This window comes from Aplidium turbinatum, chromosome 10 (genome assembly GCF_918807975.1).
Source record: "Aplidium turbinatum chromosome 10, kaAplTurb1.1, whole genome shotgun sequence".
NCBI classification, from domain to species: domain Eukaryota; kingdom Metazoa; phylum Chordata; class Ascidiacea; order Aplousobranchia; family Polyclinidae; genus Aplidium; species Aplidium turbinatum.
In genome coordinates, this window is record NC_137481.1 from 26,564,759 (window position 1) to 26,591,329 (window position 26,571).

General features: G+C 36.8%; 1 protein-coding gene across 2 annotated transcripts in view; it reads left to right on the plus strand.

The window, feature by feature from the left end:
• Positions 1-2,386: 2,386 nt before the first annotated feature.
• LOC145778268 (serine/arginine-rich splicing factor 11-like) overlaps positions 2,387-26,571 on the plus strand; it is a 62,773-nt gene continuing 38,588 nt past the window's right edge. Inside the window, exons 1-3 of one of the 2 annotated variants that reach the window (XM_082589729.1) lie at positions 2,387-2,551; positions 5,518-5,648; positions 8,907-8,977. In XM_082589729.1, coding sequence (XP_082445855.1) covers positions 2,433-2,551; positions 5,518-5,648; positions 8,907-8,977 — 321 coding nt within the window. In that variant the 5' untranslated portion in view covers positions 2,387-2,432. The remainder of the gene's footprint in view (positions 2,552-5,517; positions 5,649-8,906; positions 8,978-26,571) is intronic. The other variant, XM_082589728.1, reaches the window with a different exon arrangement.

Sequence of the window (26,571 nt, forward strand, 5' to 3'; positions counted from 1 at the left end):
GCATGGAACGGCTGCATTTACGGCACCGTAAGTGTAGCCACTTCCTATTTAAAAAGGTTGCAGAATCAATCTGGTAGTAAATTGTTGTGAAATTTAAACACGAAAACACCAATTTCCAGTTTGAACAATTGCTCAATTGATATCGGGATCTTGCTATAACTATCATTGTTGGGACGGAAAATACGATGAAATTTGTCACAGATTTTTTGAAGTTTTTGTACAAGTCCTTCGTTGCCGTATTTCCAAGTCGTAATGCAATACCTCAGGTTGCTTTCAATTAAAGAATGGTATAAGCAGATCAAATTTGACAAATTAAGACAGGGTCTAATCTTAGTAATTATGCCAAAATTTCTTCGAAGCTTTTGCAGCAAATGTTGCATGTGCAAGGGTCAATCTTAACTTTTTTTTTACTAGCCCACCGGACTAGTTGCTCCCCGTTTTCACTAGGCCGCACGATTTTTCACTAGTCCGACCAGTTTACTGACTTTTCACTTGTCTGATGACGTATTAAGATAAGTGTTTTGGCTTAGACTGAAACTAATTAAAGTAAAGGCTTTCAGATTTCAGTGCGCACAAGAGAGCAACAATACGCACAAAAACACCTTCTCGTACTACAGACGCAAACACTCTGGCAAGCAAATTTTTGCAGTATTTCAGAGTGACGTCGCCAACCGCCATTTTGTAAACCAAAACTTTTCACCGGTGAATATTTTCACTAGCCAATCGGACTAGTACTGCAACATTTCTACTAGTCCGCGCAAATTTTCACTAGCCATCGGCTAGCGGACTAGCGTTAAGATCGAACTCTGATGTGTGGTTTCCATGAAAGATTTTCATTCAGAGTCAGGCCAAGGAAACTGATATTTTGTACTCTCTCAATTGATCGATCATTTATACTTAAGATTTGCTTACACTTATTCACGCATAAACTGTTAGTATCAAATACCATGTATAGAGCTCGACCGATATCACTTTTTCAGGCCGATTCCAATATTTATGAAATTTTTAGGCCGATACCGATATATATCGGCCAATATATTATCAGCTAAAACCTCAATTGCTAAGGTAACAGGGATCAGTTGTCAGTAGATGTTACAGAAAATATATTTCGCACTTATTCAGTGCATCGTCAGTTCTGATCTGAACATCATTCATCTGTTCATCAATGATCATCGATCAATCATCAATGATCATTCATCATTCATCAATGATCATCGTCAGTTTTGATCAGAACTGACGATGCACTGAATAAGTGCGAAATATATTTTCTGTAACATCTACTGACAACTGATCCCTGTTACCTTAGCAATTGAGGTTTTAGCTTTCTAGATATGGAACAGGGATCGTTTCAGAATAAGACTAGGTCAGAAAGCGAGGCAGACTCCGACGCAGCTCAGCATCAGCCAAGAGCAGTTAGCTACAATATATTATCAGCAAAGAAAAATTTGTTACCAACAAAGTTATTAAGCAACAAACCAGTCCAAGAAAGTTTATGCAGTACGGTAGTTGCTGTAATGGAAAAATATAATGTAATCATAAAAAACACCTTGCCTCATCAATATTACTCGGAGATCAAAGCCAGACATTGTGACGTAAGACTTGAACTAAGTTTTGCGTGCTCCCATCGATTCTTAGCGAAGAATTCATCTTTGTTACGTTGATTCAATGTCATCAATCATTGAAGCAACGTAAAACTCGAAAGTTTTCCTGCTTGAATGGAAGCTAAGGAATACAGTATTAACATTTTCTAGATGCGCGCACTGAATGGACGGGAAATTATATTCTCGCAACAATTGTTCGTGCTATTCAAGCACGTTTGAGCAACTTGTGTTTCTTCTAAAGGCATGTATGGCTGGTTTTGAGTGTGCTTTTGCTGGCCGATGTTTATCGGCGAAAAATAGCCGATACAATATATCAACTACACCTGATATCGGCTGGCCGATATATCGGTCGAGCTCTAACCATGTATTTTGTTTTGTTTACATTGAGTGATAATTTATTTGCTACAAGCCATTTGACAACTTCTTGTATTTCTGTATTGGCCGCTTCATGCAATTTATCCACACTCTTACCTGACATCAGAAGATTTGTGTCATCCGCAAAAATGATAGAATCAGTACAATTTAAATAATTTGGGAAGTCGTTAATGTAAATTATGAATAATAGGGGGCCGAAATTAAAACCTTGAGGCACACCACACTTTGTCTCTAATGGAGTTGAAACACTACCAGAAACTTCTACTGTGGGTATGTCTTTGTCAACTTGACCAGAAAAAAGGGAAAATGTAACCCATGGTCTCAGATTTTGATGAAATTTATACGCTTTGCAGAGCAAGTCATTCTGAGAAAAATTGCTCCACTTGCATTATTGAATGTTCACTTCTGACTCAGCATTTTTGTTATTTAGTGTAGAATACTCTGTAGACACTTATAATGGACTCCCATGTCGTGCAAGTTAGCAATGTATCTCCATCAGCAACTGTTGAACAGATCCATACTCTCTTCAATTTTCTTGGACCAATTGATGAATTTGAAATGTTTCCAAAGCTAATGTGAGTAGACACAAACAAAAATACTGTTAATAATATTTTGTTGTTTATACAGTAGTCCCTACTTATTTAAGCCCATCTTGGGACCGGATAGTTTTGGGTTTAATAAGCGAGTGGGCCTGATAAGCCGGAGATATTCTATTACAGATATAAATGGGATTAATTTTGGACGGGACCAAATTAGGCTTAATAAGCAAGTGGGCCTGAACCGTGGAATTTAATGAGGACTGTTGTATAACTATATATGTGATTCATGTTATTTTTCAGAAATAGATTGTTTGCACCATCAGTCCATAATTGTTCGTTGCTCAACCAAGTGTGTATGACTATGGTCGTTTGAGCCGGATGCAACCTATTTCATACCCTGAAAACATAGAACAAAGCCGAAGTTGCTGATCGGAGTTTTCGCGAACATTTTAAAATTTTCCCTTGAATTATTCATTGATTTTTTATTGGCCACCATAAAATAAGTGTGATTTTTTCTTTTCAATTTTGTCTAGAAATGTTAGTTGGAAGTGAATAGATCATTGCAGTGTGGCAGCTCGTGATCATTTGTAATGGAGGGGCTACAATCTTAATTCGATGTGTATTGACCGGTAATGATCCTAAGAGTATTAAAGTATATGCTAGAAAAATTGGTCAACTGTTATGTAGCCTATAGCTTAGCTATAAAACACTGTCATTAGCCTACATTGTGTTACCAATGCTGCTACACCTAGAAATTTCCAATGCCCCACCGACCACTGTTTTGCTTCTTTCCTGGTACGGCAAGCTACGTCACAATGAGCAAAAGTCATTCATAGGGGCTGTCATGCAATACGGCTCACGATTCAGGATTTTATTGAAACAATGCATTTTTGAATAGCGAAAGTTAAGGAAAACATAGTTAGAGTTACAAGCCAAACAACAAAACACTGCAGTCTAGTATTTAGAGGAAGAAAGTGAAGTTCGGTTAATTTTGAAATGTTTGCGTCAACCCTGACTAGCGATTATATTTCTAAGAATATAATCCGAGAAGATAGGATTCAAACATAGGCGCCGAGTTTTCAAAATAGCTGGGCGGGCGAACACGCTGTCACATCATGAAGGTTATTTTGTGTGTTTTTCAAAAGGGCGATTTTGCGAGGTTGTTGGGCTAGCCTAGTTTTACATTTAAGTATATGTCTCCTCTAACACGATTTGGAAACAAGTAATAAATGTAATTGGTACGCAACAACGTCTGGTCCTGGTAATTCAGTTCCGCATATTTTTTGTGATTGGTATGTGCGGGTTGCGGGACGAAAACTGCAATACTGTACTAGTTCCATAATTACATTACTATCGTTGATACAACACGATAACACACACACAATACATCGGTGGGTTAGTCGCTCCTAGCGGGCGCACAGATAAGAAACAAGATGCTGTAATGCAACGCAGAAGCGATTTCACAGCAATTCAGCTCCCGAGAAGCCATTTAGCGATAAACTGCGCTATTGAACCGAGCTTACATTGAATTTACAATTAGAACAATTATATAACGAAGGAGCTGAATTGCAACTAATGACAACCAACGGTTTCATCCGGCCAAACCAACAGGTGTGCACATTTCTTATCAGTGACGTAACACACGCAACTGTGATGATTGAGATGACAAAATAGAGCATTTTGGCAGCAGAGTTAATTGATAACGTCTTTTGAGAGAAAATTACTCCTTTGAAGAACAATGCTACAGTTTTTACAACGATAAAACATCTGGCGATGTTAAAACGATGTAAAAGCAGTGGAAATTGAAGTCAGACTTTTGCCGCAAATGAAGTTCCTCGCATGTTTGCGCAATTTATTTAATATATAGCACTGGGCTACTAATGGCAGAGTGGAGACAAACGGCGCGGCCGGACACTTTTGCTCGCTTAACGGCAATCAACGTTGTTTAACGTTGCATGAATGTTACAATGGCAATAATTGACGAAAACTAATAGCTTAATTAGTAGGTCTAGTAGGGGCTATCCATATGGCGACAAAACCCTGCGAATAAGGTAAGTAGGCTAGGATCAGAAGGTGGCAGATGGTTACAGAAATTTTGGGACTTAAATTGCATCAATTTTTTTTTTAATTCCTGAAATGTCCGGCGGACTCGGCGCCGGTGGATTCAAATATATTTTAAGTTTGCATACAGACGACGACGCAGGATACATGTCCAATTGTCCATTGTCCATTTTATCAAGACACCCATTCGTGCCAGCCGCTCAACTTCTTATCAACGAAGCTGATGTACAAGACATCTCTGCGGCTGCTTGGGCGGACCATAAATGGAGTTCTGAATGGAAGTCAACCGCCACCAGACTCTATTTGTTCATCCCCGACGCCGACACACGCCCCATCGGTCTAACACTACCAAGACAGGAATGGGTGCGCGTCTCCGTACGGGCGTCGGGCTTTTTCGCTCAACCATGCATCAATGGGGAATGGCCTCTTCCTCCTCCTGTGAATGTGGTGCCGAGGAACAGACCGCAGACTACATCATCAATGACTGCTCCATTTTCAAGCCACCTAACGGAGTGGAAGGTCTGCGTGTCATGGATGATGAAACCAAAGACTGGCTGCTCTCTAGTAGCCTTCCAGTGTAGTCCGGGAACATCGTGAATCTGGGGTGGTAAAACGATAGACCCTCGGCCCCAGACGCTCACACGACGACGACGTCCATTTTATGAGAGCAAACATTTTAATTTAATAGTTCAAAAATAAATTTAGTTCGCTTTTTATTTTTTGCTAAATTTCAATTTACTTTTCTTTGTCGGAATGTAAAAGAAACGATATTGTGAAATAAAATACAAAATTGTCTAAATAAACAGAAGGTGTCGTTGGATTTTCAAAAAATCTCCGAAAAGGGCTGTCTTCTAATCGGGATTTCTTCGAATCTGTACTCGAGTATAATTATAAGGAACGTATTTGGTGCTTTACTCTTTAATTTTATGTTTTGTATGCAGGGATCCTGGAAATCCTCAGACTAAAGTTGCATTCATAAAATTTACAGATGGGTCATCAGTTGGTATCGCCCAGCATCTCACAAACACTGTTTTTATTGATCGGCCTTTGATCTGTGTTCCATACAATGAAGGTAAGTTTAAAAGTTGACTTGCAGCAATTTATTGTCCATGTAAGAACAAGATTTTTTTAAAAAGAATGTTCGCAAATAATTGCATCATATTAGTATCTTTCCTTACTTATTTTACTTAATGTTATGTTTTCAAACGCTTAAAGGGGTATTAAAGGAAAAACCTGACTTGGCGATTTTCCACGTTCTTTGTGTTTAACATGCTACCATAAAACGATTTTCAATAAAATTTTGCCCCATTGCGGTCTGACCACCATTGTGCGCGTGCTTTTGTCAGAGCTTTCAAAACGAGATTGGCCTGAGCAACGAAGCGTGCGACTGTAAAGAACGTCATAAAGTCTACGTCATAAAGTCTAGCAATCAACCGATCACGCAATAATTGTTACTGCGGGCGATTTGACTGTAGGCTATGTATGTATTTACATCAAAACAGCACATTTTAACATCAAAACAGCAGACAGTTTGCTCAAAACATCAGATTGGTAACGTGGCTTTTGTTATTGCTGGACTTTATGACGTATTCTTGAGCTGTGTTTGCACGTTTTGGTCATTTTGAAAAAAATGAAAATAAATGAAACACTGGACTTTGGGCCTTGCCAGCGCCATTAAAAACAAATTTTTTTGGGTAATTGTTTTTGAAATGTATTCTTGAATGTTCAGTTTACTCATTTTAATGCTTAATTCCGGTTTGAAATTTTCCTTTAGTATGCCTTTAAACAATTTCTAGTGACATTGTTCAGTTTTATGCATTAAAAATGACAATTCAGTATTTTTCCTGAGCTTATCTTTTTTCTATGTTATTTGCATCTTTCAAGCACAAGAATGACAGTCCGGCTAATGAACATACGCGCCGACTTCCGGGGGGGCCAGAGGGCGGCGCCCCCCGTAAATTTATGGTTGAGGGGCAACAAAAATGGTGATTACAAGTGGTGTTTTAAAGATAAAACACTTCGCGAAAGAGATTTAGATAATTTAAACGGACTTAAAGAATGCCGAAAGCAAGAAAAGCCTACGTTGCTCTTGCCCGCGAAACAGCAGCTGATCGCATGGCTTTCTCGTACGCTATGGAAATTTCAAAGTAGATGGTAGAGTAACTTACGCTGCTGGAATAGTCATGTAACTATTCACGGCAATATTCAGTAAACCAGCTAAATTAGACGCGCTATTTTCAATGAGGTCTTTCCTCTGTGAGACAATTATGATTCAACAGAACGCATTGTTTTCTTCGTAATGTGTGAGAATTAAATCGAAAACCGATAAAAGAAAAGGTGTTTAATGGTCTTGGTCGCAGATATTGCCTGCATTAACGGCGTCTCTTACCGCTATTATCACGTAGCTAATCTGACATCATTGTTTTATGCGACCGCTTAGGTTTGACATCGACTTTAACGATCATGGAATGTTACGTAATAATAAGAACGATTATATCCTACACGCAAAAATAAAAAAATGATCTCTTCAATTTAAAACAGCTCTTTCTGTTTTGTCTCGTGAGCTTTGCATATTGCTCAACAAGTGCAGAAAGTTTAGAATTGACAAGAAATCATTGAATTTGAAAATTAAGTTTGAATCACTGCAAATAAACGTATTCAAAACTTTTATTTAGGCCGACGCGATTTCACACTCCGTAATCTACGTCGACAATCATTTTTAGTGCGTTCATTTTAAAAACTGCCGAGCTGGAGACAACAGCATGTCCCGTGTTAGTTGAACTTGCCTTTTTGAGGTGAAAATCACTTGCGAACATCTCGACCTTTACTCGAGTATATATAGCCTACTGTATTCAATAAAAGACTACAAAGACTTTCGATAAAAAACAGAAGAGAAAACACTTCGCCGTTGTCAACGCTTTGAAAGTAAGTGATTAGCGAAACGAGGTTAATAAAACTGACAGCAGGTTTTCACTCTGCTTGAGATCATGATTTTTTGCGTTTTATTTCGATAACTTCACTGTCTTGATCGTTGTTATTCACTCGCACGAAAAGGAAACGAATCGGCTTGTTTTCCAACTGTTCCAATTATGAGCTAACAATATCAAAATTTTTAGGACTAGGCGTACTGCATGCGTAAAACTAATCGTTTCAAGCAGCGGTTCTAATAAATTCGGTTTGCGACCTATTTGTCAATATAAACAAGACACCAAGCTTAATCAAAGACTATTTTAATTGAGTAGGCTAAAATAACGTTAAGGTTATGACGTCATCACCTTTCTCGCCCCCCAAGGTTTTTTGAAAAGTCGGCGCCTATGCTAATGAATGCTAACTCATTGACTTCTAGAAACTTATGAAGTTTGTTACCAATGGTAATGCAATTGATGTTAACTGAATTACTTGTGTAAAAACAACTACAAACTGGGTAAAGTTGCATAATACTTATCAATTATCATGATGTATTCATCAAATTTTTACAATTTGGTAATTTATTTTATTTTATGCGAATATAAAACTAGTTACCTTAGCAACACTTGAAGTTACCTTTACAATGCTGACAACTCTGTATGTGTTTTGTTTGCATTATTGTTCAGCTGAGAGTTGATGTCCATGATTAACTAGTCAGTGGGATGGTCGACATTACCTCACGCCACAGCATCCCTCAAATGTCCGAGCTTTCTTGTTATATTTTTACAGATGCGATCAAATGATTACTTACTTGGATTGTTTTGAAAACTTATTTTCTGTTGAACTTTGTAGCTAAGTTAACCAACATTGTATGAGAAATGAGATGTTGATCACCAAGGAAAGTGTAAATTTAAAAATAAATTACTGTCTACTTAATTGTATCATTAGCCATCTTTCAAGCTCACGAAACAAATAATTTGATTAAAGTGAAACAACAGAACATATAATTCAGATCGATTTCTTTCATATCTAGCGATGATGTAAACTATTCATCTCTTAATTAAGTTTGTTTGATCAAATAAAAATTTTATTCTCGTAAGCACTTTTACAAATTGTATTTTACATGTTAATGAAATGGTAGGTTACTTTCATGTTTTTTCAAGAAATTTATCATAACTGTGTGTGTTGCTTCAATTATGTTGGCAAGGTTAACAAATATGTTTTTGCTTTGTTTTGCAAAGTAGTAGTATCAAGAATCATGTTCCTGCTTTGTCCGTGGTTCAACACCGTAAGTACAGTTTATTTGTGATAACTACACAGTCAGTGAGTTTCTGTTATTTCTGCATCAACCCATGTCGAAATAACTGAACATGAATGACACATCACCATCCAGTAGGATTGATAAAATAATGATCACTTGCAGGTATCATTCCAGACGAAGCCTCTGCTTTACAGTTTGTAGGTCCAGCCAATGCTGTTGCACCGGGCATGCAGGTTAGAATATTTTGCTTCTTTTGTTCAACAATGCAGGCCGCCGAGAAGTCGTTAAATGACCTCTAAAACTACCGCGCCAGTAGGCCATGTTTGGTTGCCGACTTCTGCAATCCGCAAACTAACTTATCTTCACTTCATTTCTATTTCAAACCTTTTTCTCCACTTGCAATTTGCGACAATTTTTCACAAACCGACAAACCAAAGTAACTTTAACAGGTATAATATATAACATGATGTATTAGTAATACATTGTATTACACACAAAAAAATATCATAATTAAAATATAACGTACTCTAATGTTTTCGATACATACTTGTGTCCTCATCAGGAATTACAAATCTGCAATACATAAAATGAAAATTATAAGATGAATCTGACTGTGCACTATAACTGTAACGACACTCCAAACTGAAAAGCACAAATTCAACAATTGACTCAAGAGTGAATCGGAGGTAATAACACTCTTGATCGACCAGTTTAAAATCATCTCTCGAGACAGATCTGAATACCAAACCAAGATCATCAAAGCTCTAAAAATCAAACGCAATAGAGGCATTCCATTATAATTCAACAAATTTTAGAAAGAAATGTAACCACTAGGTTTCAAAAGGTGTTGGTTTTGATATATTTTGTTGTGTTCAAAATTTGAACTTGGGCAAAAAAAAAATTTTGAAAATCGGACAAGTGGTTTTTGAGATATCGCGTTTTGAAATTTTGTTGCCGTCACTAGGTGGCGCTGTTGATGTTCCCAATGTTTTTTGATTTTAGGGTTATATATACTTGGGGTAGAAAGTTGGTTGAAGTGTCTATTCCACCATTTTTCATAATGCAGAATTCAAAAATGGTCTCAATTTTAGTCTAAAAGCATTAGCTAAGGAGTTATGGGGCATTTAAAAAAATTTGGGGGACCAAATGCCAACCCTCAAATTGTCATGTGGGTAACGAGATATCCCGAAAAAAAATTCTGTTCTTGAAAGTTTCTTGCATATACTTCATGATAGTATAATATTTTTTTATGAGACTTTTGTCCTTTTTGCACAATGCAACCTTATATCAAAGATCTATTAATGCAATATTTGAATGATGCTTGCTTATGACGTCACAATAAAAAATTACAGATTTCCCCAAAAAACTTTTTTTCATTGTGAAAATTGCTCGGGAAAACAAAATTTGACTGCAATTTTGAAACAAGGGCTGGTTTTCCTGAGCAATTTTCACTATGAAAAAAGTTTTTTGGGAAAATCTGTAATTTGTTATTGTGACATCATAAGCATGCATTATTCAAATATTGCATTAATAGATCATATAACTTCTCATGCAAGTCTTTGCTAAAAGGTTGCATTGTGCAAAAAGGACAAAAGTCTCATAAATAAACAGTATATTATCATGAAGTATACGCAAGAAACTTTAAAGAACAAAAAAAAATTTTGGGATATCTTGTTACCCACATGACAATTTGGGGGTTGGCATTTGGTCCCCCAATTTTTTTTAAATGCCACACAACTCCTTAGCTAATTCTTGTAGACTAAAATTGACATCATTTTTGAATTCTGCCTCATGAAAAATGGTGGAATAGACACTTCAACCGACTTTCTACTTCAAATATAACCCTAAAATAAAAAAACATTGGGAACATCAACAGCGCCACCTAGTGACAGCCACAAAACTTTAGAACGCGATATCTCGAAAACCGCTTGTCCAATTTTCAAAATTTTTTTTTTGCCGAGATGCATTTTTCGCACACTATGACATATGCTTTAGTCATCAAAATTGAAGACTTAGTGGTTATTTGGATTTGTTGAATTATAATGGAATGCCTCAATAATCTGCCTTTCAACAGGCAATTATTAGCCTGTGGCTCGTCTTTCCTTTTGTGTGTGTTCGAATTGTTGTCACATTTTTGTATTTTATACTTTATGTGATCTGTTTCCTGTCATGTTATTTACTCTTAATCATTTTGTTAATTGTTTTAGCGCTCAAATTTTTGCTATATGCTGAAAATAGCAAAATTTGGTTCATGTCGGTGACATGAGAAACGTGAAAGTCGGTGACTCAGAAACGTGACGTGATAGAGAAAATCTGATTTCATATTTGAAATCAGCGCCCCAAATTCAGCTAAGAACACCTGTTTTCATGTTCTGTATCAAAAAAAAAATTTTTTTTGTTCACTAGTGTTTATTGAAGTTTTTGTTTTTTAATGATACCAGGATATTGCTTTCTGTGTCTTTCCACGACTTGGAGAAGAAACTGTTTTTGTGATTCATCCTGGGTCATCAACACATTGAAATCGCTAAATAGTTTTACAGCTCTTTCAGCAGAGTCGTTTACTACTTGATAGCCTTTGACGATATCTTTTGCCACTATAGCTTTCTAGAGCATCCCACAGTTCAGTCTCTTGATGAAAAAACAATCAAGGCGAGTAGTTTTATTTAATTTATCAAAAAATAACATAGATGACCTTGGTCATCGACCGTGCATGGTGAAAGGCACCTGGGTCCTGGAGGCCGGAATCGTACGCCATGCTGTGGTTTTTCTCCAAGGAAAATTAAAGCAATTTCAATCTGCTCTTCTTGAAATACGGCTCTTTTCTTGAAATCCGCAAATGACCCTCATTTGCGGAATCTACTGGTTATTCTTGTTTTTGTTCACAGTCTTTCTTTTGGTTTCAAGCTCTTTTGTTTGGTGTATGATGGTTTTCTTGTACTTTGTGGCTGCTATAGATGTAGATGAATGTTGGTGATGTCTTCGTAGAGTTAATTGTGCAGTTGACTAGAATGATGTTGTGGAATTCATAAATTGAAATGTACCGAGATAGAAAAAATGTCTGAGTACATTCAAACAAAGCAGAAGTTCGGATGTTTTCAGTGACTCATACTTTCCTATTTTCTAAAGGATCATCCTTTATTGAAGATTGTTATGCCATTCTTACACTCAGTTAATACAATACATTCAATAAAATGAGTCAGGTAGGTATATTTCGTAGTATCCTGGAAGGTAAAATTGGAACCAAGTTAATGGGTGGAGAAACAGCATACATACTTACATGCCTGGCCCTGTGATGTAATTTGTTACATAAATAAGAATTATAATACTATTTTTTTATCTGGACCTGTTTAACTAATGAGTCTATTTATATTGCTTCAGAATGTACCAGAACCAGTAAATCCAACTTGCTACTATCATAACCTTCAGAAACGACAAAAATTTACATAAATTTCAGAAAATATGTAAGGATGTGCCGATTAATCGGAATCGGCAGGTGTCGGCAATTTTTGGAGAATCGGCATCGGAAAAAATTGCCGATTCTTTCCGATTTTTCATCAAAGTTTCCTAATCAAAAGTAGCGCGAGCACGTAGAAACAACGATCAAAGAACGGCTTCTTTGAACAACCGCATCAGCGTCAACGAGCATTCGGAGAGCGGTAGTCTAAATTATGACGATTGTCCGCCATTTTGTAAACTCTTGCTTAGTAGGCACCAGATTAAAATACCTTCTTTCTTTGAAATGACGAAAAACGTTCAAGGAGAAAATCAGACCGGATAAAATATAAAAGTTGAATGATTACACAACGGTTAGAGAACTTGGAAGTTAAAGGAGAAATGGATTATTACGTAATAATTATTTTAGTGCCGCTGGCAGTATGCGAGGCGCTAAAAGCAAGAAGAGAAAAAGGAGTATAAACTGCAAAGAAAATGTGAGCAACTGTCTGAAAGATTCAACACGGTTTTAGAAAAAAACAAAAGGCGTCAATGGAAAACAACGTGTGAAGTTGTAAGTTATATCTTTTCAGACACTGAATTGCAGTGAATTAATCTTGTCACTTAGTAAACACGTGAAAAAAAATTAGGCTATCTCGTTTGCGCAATAATCACTCTGTAGGGACCTGTGATAAATATTCGGTATTTTAACTTTCCACAAAATGTTTTTCCCCCATAATATTTCCGTTTCTTAGGAAGCTCACTTGTTTTGAGAAAATGTGGTTGATGGATCGTTTTCTATGCAATGACCCAACCGCAGCCCTTCACCAGTGATTCTACTCCATAGGGATTGATGGCTCTATTTTATCCCTTATAGCAAAACGTTGCATTATGACGTAAATTCGTGTGATTTCATCAACAATAAGTTTTAAAGAAATAGCTACAGTTTCAAGTTGTTGCTTTGAAATAACAACCATTTAATATCTCCGCAATTCACCTGATGACGAGATCTTAACATGATTTCACCTTTGCTGTTCTACAATCTACAATCGCAAACATATTGTTGGAATTTGTTAATTTTTAATTATGTAATTGCTTGCTTTTATTTCGAAAGTGCTTTATATACCTCCGCACAATCAAGTTTTAGATATAACATAACATAATAATAAAATAGGCATTAGGAGAATTCTTACTTTTCAACATTCAAAAATCTGTTTATTCGGAAAAACACTAGTTCAAAAAAAGTTTGGTAATATCGTTTTATTTTTGGTAATATCATATCGAAATGATTTTACCAATATTGCCCAGCTCTAGTCGGCAAAGTTAGAGAGTTTTCTTTGATCTGTAGAATATATATACCTTAATGCAGACGTTTTTAGCGCAGCAAGAAGACAAATGACATCGTGTACAGTTAGAAGTTGTCATTGTTTTTAAACATTGTGAACGATTTCAGAACCAAATATTTTTTTTATTTATATTTCAAAAAGTTATTAACTTATTAGTATTACATGCTTTAAAACTTTTAAAAGTTTAAAGTGTAGACTGTAATGTCCCACAAAGGACAAGCCAAAAGCATCGTTTGGCATTTTTTTAAATGCAATGATAATGACCAAGCTAAAGTCACCTGTAGTATCTGCAGCAAAGTTTTGTCACGAGGGGGTAAAGATGAAAAAGCTTTTACTACTAGTAACATGATGAAACATCTTCGGACGCAACATCAAAAACAATTGGATGAACAAGAAGAATTACTAGCAAAGCAAGTGGCTCAGAAGCGCACTCTAAGTAATTATGTTACAGTTCCCAAGAAGACTAAACCTGATTCAAAAGCATCTTTCTCTGGCAATTCAAATTCACAGAAAACTTTGGAAGAAACATACGAACTTAAAAAGATTTGGGATATAAACAGCTCTCAAGCCACAAAAATTCATATTGCTATTGGTGAAATGATCGCAATCGATTCACAGCCTTTTTCAATTGTTGAAGATGTTGGTTTTGTAAGACTCATGAAACTACTTAAACCGAATTATGAACTGCCCTCCAGAAAGTATTTCACGACCAACATTATTCCTGAAATGTACTCCAAGGTGTTGACTAAAATCCAAAAAAATGTAACAGAAGCAAGCAATTTGAGCTTTACAACAGACATTTGGACAAATCATGCTAATGCATCTTTTATCAGGTAATTAATAATAATTAATAAATGATAAATTCTTTCAATAAGATTGACTTGCTGTTTATACTTTTTGTGTTTCAAATGTTAAGTTATTCTACATTTGTTTTGTGAAGGCAATTTTTATTTCATTAGAAAAATTTTCGCGAACTAAATAAGTAATGCGACGGAAATCACAGTGTAAAAAATTCTTGTTTCAGCCTTACAGCAAACTGCATCACTGAAGACTTTGATCAGTCATGGGTTGTTCTTCGAGTAAAGCCATTTCCAAATTCGGGTCTGCTACTATTCGGCGAGTCCGATTCGGCGAGTCCGATTCGGCTAGTCCGATTCGGCGAGTTCCCTATTCGGCGAGAGCATTTTTCGGCGAGTGCCCTATTCGGCGAGTTTTTAAAATTTTTTAGATAAAATTATCGGGCACCGTAGCCTAATTATAATTGCCGTTTTTACATCGTTTTAACGTCGCTAAACCTTGAAATCGTGCAGAAAGAAATAAAAATTAAATGTTTGAACTATTAAATTAAAATTCGTCATGTCAGTTCAGTTGTTTTTATTTCTGACCATCATATCAAAAACAATACACGTCAACATTGCAAAGGTAGAAGCGACAAAACGCGAACGTTAAAACGTGCTTGAATTCGTCATGTCAGTAGAGTTGTTTTTATTTCTGATCATAATATCAAAAACAATATACGTCAACATAGCAAAGGTGTAGAAAAAGGTAGAAGCGACACAACGTGAAGGGAAAATAAAAAAAAAGAAAGTGTTACAAACAAAGTAAATAAATCGTGTTTATGTCTATAAGTTAGTACTTTTGAATAGTTAAAATGATTAGATTGGATCAACAAATGTGTGGACAGCTTAGCTTGGATTGAAAGGAAATTATCGGGTACCATAGCCTAGTTATCCCGACCAGCAAAAATTTGTTCCAAGAACCCAGTTAGCCTAACAGTTCATTTCTACATTGTAGTAACAGAATGAAAAGGTCAAATAGCTAACCAAATGTGTGGCCTATCGTTTTAACGTCGCTAAACGTTGAAATCGTGTAGAAAAGGGAGCTTTTGCTGGCTAGGATACGTTGAAACTGAGAAACATTTACAGAAACCCTTCGATTTGTTCCAAGAACCCAGTTAGCCTAATGTTACTACAATGTAAAAATGAACTGTTAGGCTAACTGGGTTCTTGGAACAAATTTTTGCTGGTTGGGATAACTAGGCTACGGTACCCGATAATTTCCTTTCAATCCAAGCTGTAGGGCTGTAGGCCACACATTTGTTGATCCAAACTAATCAATCATTACATGATTTATTTATTTTGTTTGTTACATTTTCGTTTTTTTTATTTTCCCTTCATGTTGTGTCGCTTCTACCTTTTTCTACACCTTTGCTATGTTGACGTATATTGTTTTTGATATTATGATCAGAAATAAAAAACAACTCTACTGACATGACGAATTCAAGCACGTTTTAACGTTCGCGTTTTGTCACTTCTACCTTTGCTATGTTGACGTGTATTGTTTTTGATATGATGGTCAGAAATAAAAACAACTGAACGGACATGACGAATTCAAGCACGTTTTAACGTTCGCGTTTTGTCACTTCTACCTTTGCTATGTTGACGTGTATTGTTTTTGATATGATGGTCAGAAATAAAAACAACTGAACTGACATGACGAATTTTAATTTAATAGTTCAACCATTTTATTTTTATTCCTTTCTGCACGATTTCAAGGTTTAGCGACGTTAAAACGATGTAAAAACGGCAATTATAATTAGGCTACGGTGCCCGATAATTTTATTTAAAAAAATTCAAAACTCGCCGAATAGGGCACTCGCCGAAAAAGGCTATCGCCGAATAGGGAACTCGCCGAATCGGACTAGCCGAATCGGACTCGCCGAATTGGACTCGCCGAAACGGGCCATTCCGTCCAAATTCACATACCGCAAGTCACATAAGTGACGTGATTCAAGATGTCATGGATGATTTTGAAATCCCATCTCCCAAAGTCCACATGATTGTTCATGACAATGGTGCAAACATGGTCAAAGCAGTTGCGGATACTGGCTTTAACAGTCTTAGCTGTTTTCTTCACTCGAATCAATTGGTTGTTCATGATGCGATATTTGAACAGTGAATGATCATGGATTTAATCGCTAACTGCCGCCAAATAACAGGACATTTCAATCACTCATCACTGGCATATACTAAACTTGAAGATTTCCAAGCACAACATGGTTTACCGAAGCACAAATTAATTCAAGATGTGGCTACCCGATGGAATAGCACATATTTTATGCTAGAGAGAATTTTTGAGCAAAAAAATGCATTTGCCAACTACTGTGCAGAAATCCCAAATCTGCCTGAATTTGATGCCAATAAATGGGGAATAATTGGAAAATGTTCACACTTGCTGAAGATATTTCATGTAACTACTCAAAGGTAAGAACTTAACTTAATTTGTTATTACTTATTACTGTATTAACTTGCCGGAAATAAAGTAATATAAATACTGAACACCGACGCCGAGTCCCGGGCAGGCCGAGCCCGCCGGACATTTCAAGAATTAAAAAAAAAATTTAATGCAATTTTAAGTTCCAAAATTTCTGTAACCATTTACCACCTTCTTCTGATACTAGCCTACTTGCCTTATTTGCAGGGTTTTGTCGCCATATGACAGGCCCTACTAGACCTACTAATTAAGCGATTAGTTTTCGCCAATTATTGCCATTGTTACATTCATGCAACGTTAAACAATGTTGATTCGCCGTTAAATGAGCAAAAGTGTCCGGCTGCGCCGTTTATCGCTAGATATTTGCAGTCAACAATGTGTTATCGTGTTGTATCAACGATAGTAATGTAATTATGGAACTAGTACAGTATTGCAGTTTTCGTCCCGCAACATACCAATTAAAAAAAATATGCGGAACTGAATTACCAGGATCAGACGTTGTTGCGTACCAATTACACAGGCCAACAAAAAAGATAAAAAAATTTGTGTCTCCAATGTAAGATGTGATTTGGGGTATATTGAGGCTGCTGATTTCAAAAATCACATCAGATTTTACCCATCACATCAGGTTTTTGAGATTTTTGCGTGACATATTTTCTCATAATATTGGCTTTTTGGCCGAATTTTCTCTTACTGTTACCGTTTTTTAAAGACCGTATGAGCCAATAGTGTTTGAAAATTTGTCATATTCATGGAAATGGTTTTATTTTGTAACATTTGGAGATGTATGATGACACCATGACCATTGGAGTGACCGACCTACCTTCAGAAGGTACACTAGTCAGAAGCCCCCCTAGCTAGATGGTCCACTGATCAAAAGAGTCACCTAGACCATCTGGCTAGTGGACCATCTGTCTATGGTAGACCATCCAACTTATGTACCTTCTAAGAACTGTCCATAAACCACCCCTTACAGGCAAGGTTACATTCACTTTCGCCTGAATGCTTAGTAGGCTACCATTCTACTTTTTGATATATAACATCGGTTTTATCTTTTTTGCTGAACGTGGAGATTTAAGCTTGTGTGAAACTTGTCTATGAGTGACTCATTCTTATTTGAATTTTTATGTATTCAGATTTTTTCATATTAGCAAGGTGTTAATTCTGTTTGTGGTGTGAATAAGTAGCAGAATGACATCTTCAAAAAAGTGTGAAAATGACCCTGATGTTCTTTGTTACATATGTGGCAGTTATAGGCTACTGTTCCTAACCAAAGGCAAACCATAACAAGTTTTGTGAAACAAGCATATCTTAGGCCTACATACTTTAAAATTCGCCTGGGTGATCAGGACAAATCATGGGCTCCACAAATGCTGCATGTAAAGCTTGTGTGGAAAACCTAAGACGATAGATCAATGGAAATCCTAAATCCACTCACAACATTCACAAAAAACATGCAAGCGAAAGTTTGTCCAGAGTAACGTTTCCCAAATGTGCATGTGAATTTCCTTTTTTCTCTAGAATTGAACCTATTTTTAAGTGTTTATTCTATTCAATTTCTTCAATTTTATTTTTTTCTGCTGGCGCAAACATAATAGCGAATGACATTACAAACACACAACTGTAGCACCAACAAAAGGAAAAGATGGCAAAACCAAAAGGTTTAAAATATGTATTGGGGATTTGCAAAGCCACCAAACCTACTTCTTAACACGAAAAAAATAACAATGTAGCCTACTCTTGTAAAAAAAAATGACGTTGAACGTTTAGTGTTAGCAGATAAACTTTGAAGAATTGGGTTCAAGTTACCACACTTCAATAAAATAAAAAATAAAAAAAATAAAACAGGTCTTGAAATACTTCAATGTTTTCATTAATATTATGTTTGTATCTCTTGTGTAGACTTTAGACTTGATCGTGATGAATTTAAACTTTATCACAGACCATGTTGACAAAAAAGAGTTCAAATTCCATGAAACGCCATAGTCTACCAATATAGATCAGGAGTCGATTTTACCCATTTTTACCAAAACAGCATTCAGATATCATAAAATCCTGATGTGATACAAAAAATCTGATGTGATTTTTGAATTCAGCACCCAAAATATATCCTAGAATGACATTTACTATGCTGACACAAAAAGTGTGTTGGCTTGTGTTATATTTATTATTTGTTTTCAAATCGTGTTAGAGGAGACATTTAAATGTAAAACTAGGCTAGCCCAACAACCTAGCAAAATCGTCCTTTTGGAAAACGCACAAAATAACCTTTATGACGTGACAGTATGTGTTCGCCCGCCCAGCTATTTCGAAAACCCGGCGCCTATGCTACTGAATAATTGTTAAATCTTAATTTTTAATTCTAATCTATTTGTTTTTTTAGATTAAGTGCAAGGAATGCCAATGCATCTGAAATTATTCCTCAGATAAAAGTTTTGAAGCATGCAGTCACAAAGGCGCAGTCAGATCCGAGATTCTTCGGCTTGGGAACAACAATTGCTACACTTCTAAATTCCATGCAAAGAAGATTCGGCAAGTATGAGGAGAATGAAAATCTAATTGCAGCAACCTTTTTGGATCCGAGATATAAAAACACACTTTTTAAGAATTCGGAAGTTGACTCAAAGATGCATGCAACTTCGATGCAAGATTTTTTGCTTAAAACCTGCAAAGATATGGTCAAAAATGAAGTGAATTATTGTGAAGAGCACTCCAGCTCCACTACCACCGACATTGAACATAACAAGCAGGAGAAGTGGAAGCCAGTTCTCACGATTTACTGGACTTCGACTCTTGTTTAGATGATTTGTTGGCAGCTGAATCTCAGCAGGCTGCAGATCCAAGCGAGAGTGGGATTCATCGTCAATCATCTTCGACCTTTTTGCCTGCACTGAAGCTGAAAGATGAAATGGAAAAATATTGCACATTGTCACTTCCACCAAGAGATGTTGATGTAATGCTTTGGTGGAAAGCAAACAATACAATGTTTCCTGAGCTGAGCAAAATTGCAAATAAATTGCTTTTGTCACCACCATCGTCGATCGAAAGCGAACGAATTTTTAGCACTGGTGGCAATATTTTTACGCCTCAACGGAACAGACTTACTCCAGCAACTGGAGAAAAGTTGATGTTATTGCATTTTAATTTACGTGCCTTTAATTTTGAATATTAAAAAGTGGAAATGTTCTTTGTAATTATTGTTTAATCGTTGTAAAATTCGTAGTCACAGAAAGTTGCTTAATGTTAATTTACTTAGCAGAGAGAAGTAAATTCAAAGTATAGGCCTATTAAGCTTAATGCGCTCAGCAAAAAATCGTGTGATTGGGCAAACGTCAAACCAGCTACCTGGTAAACTTCACGTGTTTGCTAAGCAACAAGATTGGCTGCAACTCTGCGTTCGAAAACAATACTAATTTCTTTACAAGATTTTTTTTTTCGCCTATTGATGCACAAGAATCGGCATTGGCATCGGCAAATATTTAAGAATCGGCATCGGCAAAAATTTTGTAATCGGCACATCTCTAAAAATATGTCATCGTTGCAAAAATTAAAATTTTAAAACATGTCTAAATTTGTCTGTAAACTTAATAAATGGATTAATTATCCAAAACCAATAGAAATGAATACTAACATGCCCTACCTAGCACAAAAGATTAAGATTTTATGAGGATTTCAAAATTCCGGTAACCTGCAAGTGTTCCGGGGCCAACAACAGGGTCTAAACATTGACAAAAAAAATTTTTTTTTGCATGCCTTCATTTTTCAAGCATACACAGATATTTAGATATCCCCCCAATTGAAATTAAAAATTTTTCCCAAAAGGGCACAGCTTATGATAACATGCGCCTTTCCCAACTGTAATTTTGAAACAGCCGAATGGTGGAGCTGGAGATGAACTGAAGACAGCAGAAAATACATCACAACATATAATTTCATGTATGTGATGCCTACAGGCTAACCAAAGCAGTTTACAGCTTAACAATGCAGTTAACAGCCTCGAAAACACGCTTGGAAATCAGAGCTCCTGTACCCCATTCTACGTTCGAAACTGTTACGCTTGTCGGCAAACGTAAAGGAATTGAAAAGAGGTCTCAACACGAGTAAAGCTAAAATGAACTAAGAACAAATCATTGTGTAGCTACCGAGAAGTCCTGCCGCCGTAATTACAAATTACTCACAGCCACAGGGCGGCACGACGTAATCAAGTGCACGTGACTCGGTGCAATGCACTAGGCAATGACCATAACACAAAATAAACGTTACTAACTGTATCACTCCTCCCTTATACATTAACACTTAGCAGTAGAAATAAAACATTACAGCTAAGGGAGGGTGATACTAACCAAGTATTCACGACTTAACATACACAATATCTGTAGTGCTTCAAACAGATCACTGCAATAATGGTCGTATTACAATTAGGGTCACAAGCACATACGACTAACACACGTATTGACTAAGCCTGATAAAAATCAGGTTTGCGTCTGTTTTGAACTGGATAGCGTCTCTGTGGGACAGCTTTACTATGCCCAGAGTGTTCATTGGTATCGGAATCTTTCTTTAGACTTGGTGCAACTTTAACTTTACTTGAATCAGAAAAATCACTTTTGCTTTCAGTATGAACGTTGTGAAACCTGGGTTGAAGTTGATTTATGTGTCTCTTCCAAACACCTCGTTCCGTTCGTACGTTGTACAGGACACGCCCCTGTCTTTTAATTACCGTACCTGGTAGCCACTTCGAACCAGATGCATAGTTTCGAGCATAAACTAATGAACCTTCTTCATAGCTTCGGTTATGAGATGCAGGTTCTTGTTTTGAATTACTTTTTTCCTTTGGCGAGAACAAGGACAATAACGTTTTTGGCTGGCGCCCATGAAGAACTTCAGCTGGAGTCTTCCAGTCGAGGCATGGATGAGGTGTGCTTCTGTATGTTGTGACTACTAAGAGATGAGCATCTTGCTTGCTCACTTTTCCCTTATAGTTTTTTTTCATCGCCCTTTTAAAGGTTTGGACGAAGCGTTCCGCTTCGCCATTTGAAGCAGGATGGAACACTGGCGAGGTGATGTGATGTATTCCTAACTTGATGCAAAATGTCTTGAACTCTCTGGACGTAAACTGGCTTCCGTTGTCTGAGACAATCGTGTCCAGAGAGCCTTCTATCGCAAAGATTTGTTAAAGTGCGCTGATCGTTGCTTTAGAAGTTGCCTGTCCGATGTTCTGCATATATTTTGAGTGTGCATCAACGCAAATCAGCCACATCTTTCCTAAGAAAGGTCCAGCATAGTCGAGATGAATCCGCTGCCACGGCTTTGTAGTTTTCGTCCATGCTTGGTACTCTTTGTCCGGAGCTTTTGTGACAAGCCTGCAAGGTCCGCACGACTTCACCATCTCTTCGATGCTTTTGTTCAACTCCGGCCACCATACGTATCTGCGTGCCATCTGCTTCGTTCGGGTGATTCCCCAGTGACCTTCATGCAAGAGTTTTAAAACTTGTGCCTGCAAACATTGCGGAATTACTACACGTTGTAAAAGTATTACATCGTTTTCTACCCACATCGAGTCTTTATACAAAGCATAGCAGCGCAGCTTATCATTGTCAGGTAATCTTCTAGGCCTTCGATGACTTCAACCACTCTTTTGCCATTCGTTTGTTTCTTTTCTGAGGGGTTTCTCTTACGCTTCACGATAAACCGTGACGCCGCAAATTGCAAAATAATGTGTCAAGATGATGTCACAATGAAAATTAAGATCAAACAACAAGCGCTATTACTAGACTACAAAAAATAATAAAAATGTTGCTTCCAATGCTTCGTGAAACTCAGCGTGAGAACTCTCATTGCCTCAATCATTGTATTTTAAAGTAAAAATTAAAAGTCATATTTTATGATCTAAAACAGAAAATATAACTTTATAACGACTGACAAGCTTCGATGACTTCAACCACTCTTTGGCCATTTGTTTGTTTCTTTTCTGAGGGGTTTCTCTTAAGCTTCACAATAAACCGTGACGCCGCCAATTGCAAAATAATGTGTCAAGATGATGTCACAATGCAAATTAACATCAAACAGCAAGCGCTATTACTAGACTACAAAAAATAATAAAAATGTTGCTTCCAATGCTTCGTGAAACTCAGCGTGAGAACTCTCATTGCCTCAATCATTGTATTTTAATTTAAAGTAAAAATTAAAAGTCATATTTTATGATCTAAAACAGAAAATATAACTTTATAACGACTGACAAGCTTCGATGACTTCAACCACTCTTTGGCCATTTGTTTGTTTCTTTTCTGAGGGGTTTCTCTTAAGCTTCACAATAAACCGTGACGCCGCCAATTGCAAAATAATGTGTCAAGATGATGTCACAATGCAAATTAACATCAAACAGCAAGCGCTATTACTAGACTACAAAAAATAATAAAAATGTTGCTTCCAATGCTTCGTGAAACTCAGCGTGAGAACTCTCATTGCCTCAATCATTGTATTTTAATTTAAAGTAAAAATTAAAAGTCATATTTTATGATCTAAAACAGAAAATATAACTTTATAACGACTGACAAGCTTCGATGACTTCAACCACTCTTTGGCCATTTGTTTGTTTCTTTTCTGAGGGGTTTCTCTTAAGCTTCACAATAAACCGTGACGCCGCCAATTGCAAAATAATGTGTCAAGATGATGTCACAATGCAAATTAACATCAAACAGCAAGCGCTATTACTAGACTACAAAAAATAATGAAAATGTTGCTTCCAATGCTTCGTGAGAACTCTCATTGCCTCAATGATGTAAACCAATCATTGTATTTTAAAATGAACATTTTCTGTATTTTATTGTGTTTAAAAAAAACTTTTGCTACCGTTGCCCACTTTGGCTGTTGCCTACTTGGTCCGTCGCCCACCTGGCTCAGTGCCCACTTGACTTGTCGCCCACTTGACTCGTCGCCCACCTGGTCTCGCCCAAGTGGGCATCGCCCACTTGTCGTGTACCGATCCATCTTTTAATCTAAATTGCTTTATAGGAAACAGTGACTGTAAATAAATTTCGTACTGAAAAAATGACATATTGTCTCGCATGGTGTAAGGTTGAGATTTTTGAAAGAATGAAAAACTCTAGGCAGTACTTACAGTGAACGAATCGCTATGAAACTTGGGAACTTAACTTTTTAACCATTTGAAGCTCAAAAATAAATGAGCACTTAAAAAAAAATTTTTTTGAACCACCCTACACCACATAGACTACAATATCTTTGAATCTTAGTTACAAGCTGTACAATTGTGCATCGAAGCATTATTTAAAATGAAGGATGTTGCATTCAGATCAAAGTGCCCACATTTTATGGGGTTCAGGCGTCAAAAGTTCCTTGCAAATAGCCTGTTCCATCATACCCATACAACCCTCTTTCAGTTGGTGGGATTCTAACATGCAGTTATGACAATGGCCAATAAAAAATTTGTCCGAAATGACTTGAAAAAATTCGGTCATTTTTTATTTATTTCGGTCATTTTTTTCTGATGAAAATATTTCCTTTCAAGTAGCTGATACAAACCAAAATTTGCACGTTCTGACTAGCTACAACATTAGGTTTCGCTGAGAAACGTTGTTTTTTTCGGACAATTTGACCGAATTGACAATGTATTTTTCGGACGTTTTGCTAAAAAATCGGTCAATGACAGGAAAAAAACCAAGGTATACCACCGGACAGCACCATTTTACAGTAATATTCATACCCAAATTTTTGTTGAACATGCTCTCAGAATGCACCAAATTCAAAGTAATTTTTCAAAAATTTTGGGGAAGGCCCCTCAGACCGTCAGACTTCGCCCGCCGGCCGTCTAACCCCCTCCCCTTTCAAAATACCTGGCTACGCTACTGAATTGAATAATTGTCATTGGGGCCCGCAAAGCATATTCCGCACAGGGCCCGAAATACCCTAAGATTGGCACTGCTAAGGTCACAGGAAGAGAGTTCCAACGTCCCTAAGCTCTGTGTGCCGTTATTTATTCATTCGATTGTGCAATAGGTGATGTAAACCTATTTATTTTAGTGGTTTTCTCGCAATGAAATTCCGGCTGGTGCCCCATTATTTTTCAAACTTTTGACTATCACCTCTACTTTTTTTTGGGGAGGGTGAGGTTTGATAAATAAAGCAATTTGATGAAGTTTTATAAAAATCGAAGTTTCTTTAGGGGTCGCAATATGCATTTTACTATTTTAGCCCCCATAAGATTTGATGAGACTGGTAAAATGTCATATCTCTATTTATGAGTATCATAGGAAGTTGGCTTTGTGCTTAAAAGAACCGCAATGACCTATTTCCTATAGGTGTTATTAAGAATTTTAACCTGTAAAACGTTTACTTTTTGAGTTATTGCAAAAAAACTGTTTTTTAGGCATTTTAGAATAATTTTTAGCCTAATACCTACCTTTTAAGTTAATGTAACAATGAGCCAGTTTGGATAAAAAAAATGTGTAACCTCTTTATTGTTCTTCAAATTTACTCCTGGAGAAGACTGTAATGACGGTTGCATCTTCAAAAGACCCTTGGTGTTTTCTCCTGGGGACAGCTCCTATTATGAAGATACAAATACTGGTACCACAACTTTCCAAAATCGCCATGGAACTGGATTTGGAAAACCACATTTTTCAAAACTGAATAAAGATGATATTGACAATGTAAAGCTCACCAACTTCATTGGTCAAGACTCTGGAAAGTTTTTTTCAATACTCGTCGTCGTGTGAGCCTCTGGGGCCGAAGGCAGGGGTCGATCTTAACCTTTTTTTCACTAGCCCACCGGACTAGTTGCTCCTCGTTTTCACTAGCCCGCACAATTTTTTACTAGCCCGACCAGTTTACTGACTTTTCACTTGTCTGATGACATATTAAGATAAGTGTTTTGGCTTAGATTGAAACTAACTAAAGGCTTTCAGATTTCAGTACGCACAAGAGAGCAACAATACGCACAAAAACACCTTCTAGGTCACGGAGGCACACGAGCTCTTCAAATACGACAAGTTAGCAATCCAAAGAAGCCTCAATAGTGATAACTACCCAGCTAACACTAAGCGTTAGACACTTTGTAGTAACGTTGAATCAGCATTTGATCACGATGTATCAACAAAAAACGTTAATTTCGCTAACTGCTGCTTGCTGGGATGCTGACTTCTCCGTGCTGACCAGGGTTGCCAACCTGTCTTCACCAAAAAAAGCCAGACCTAGTCACAAAAAATGCCAGCAAAAAAAAACAGCTGAAAAAGCCAATTAGTATTCATTAAACATACACATATAAAAAGTGCACAACCAAATAGTGTCCCACCGAACTTTGACTTCAGCGACAACGCAGAAACATAGTTAGTAAAAAGACAAGCAACTAGAAAAATTTCTGGTTTCGGCTTCAAAACGAAATTCGGTCGGACACTACAACCAAATATAAGGTAGAAATAACTGCTCAAATTGACGCAGACCGAAATTTTTCCTAAAAAAAATTGCAAAAGATAAAATTAAGCTAAAAAAAGCCAAAATTATGTTGGCTTTTTATTAATTTGACAAAAAATCGATGAAACATGAAAAAAAGCCAGAAAAAGCCTAATTTTTCTAGCTTTTTTTATTTAAAAAAAATAAGCCAAGCGAGTTGAAAAACAGCCAGATTCTCAAAATCTGGCTTCAAAAAAGCCAAATTGGCAACTCTGTGCTGACTGCTACCACGCGTCGTGTCTAGCGAAAATGCGAGAAAAAAGTAGTCACATGCTCAGTCGACTGACTTTGAAATACTGCAAACGAAG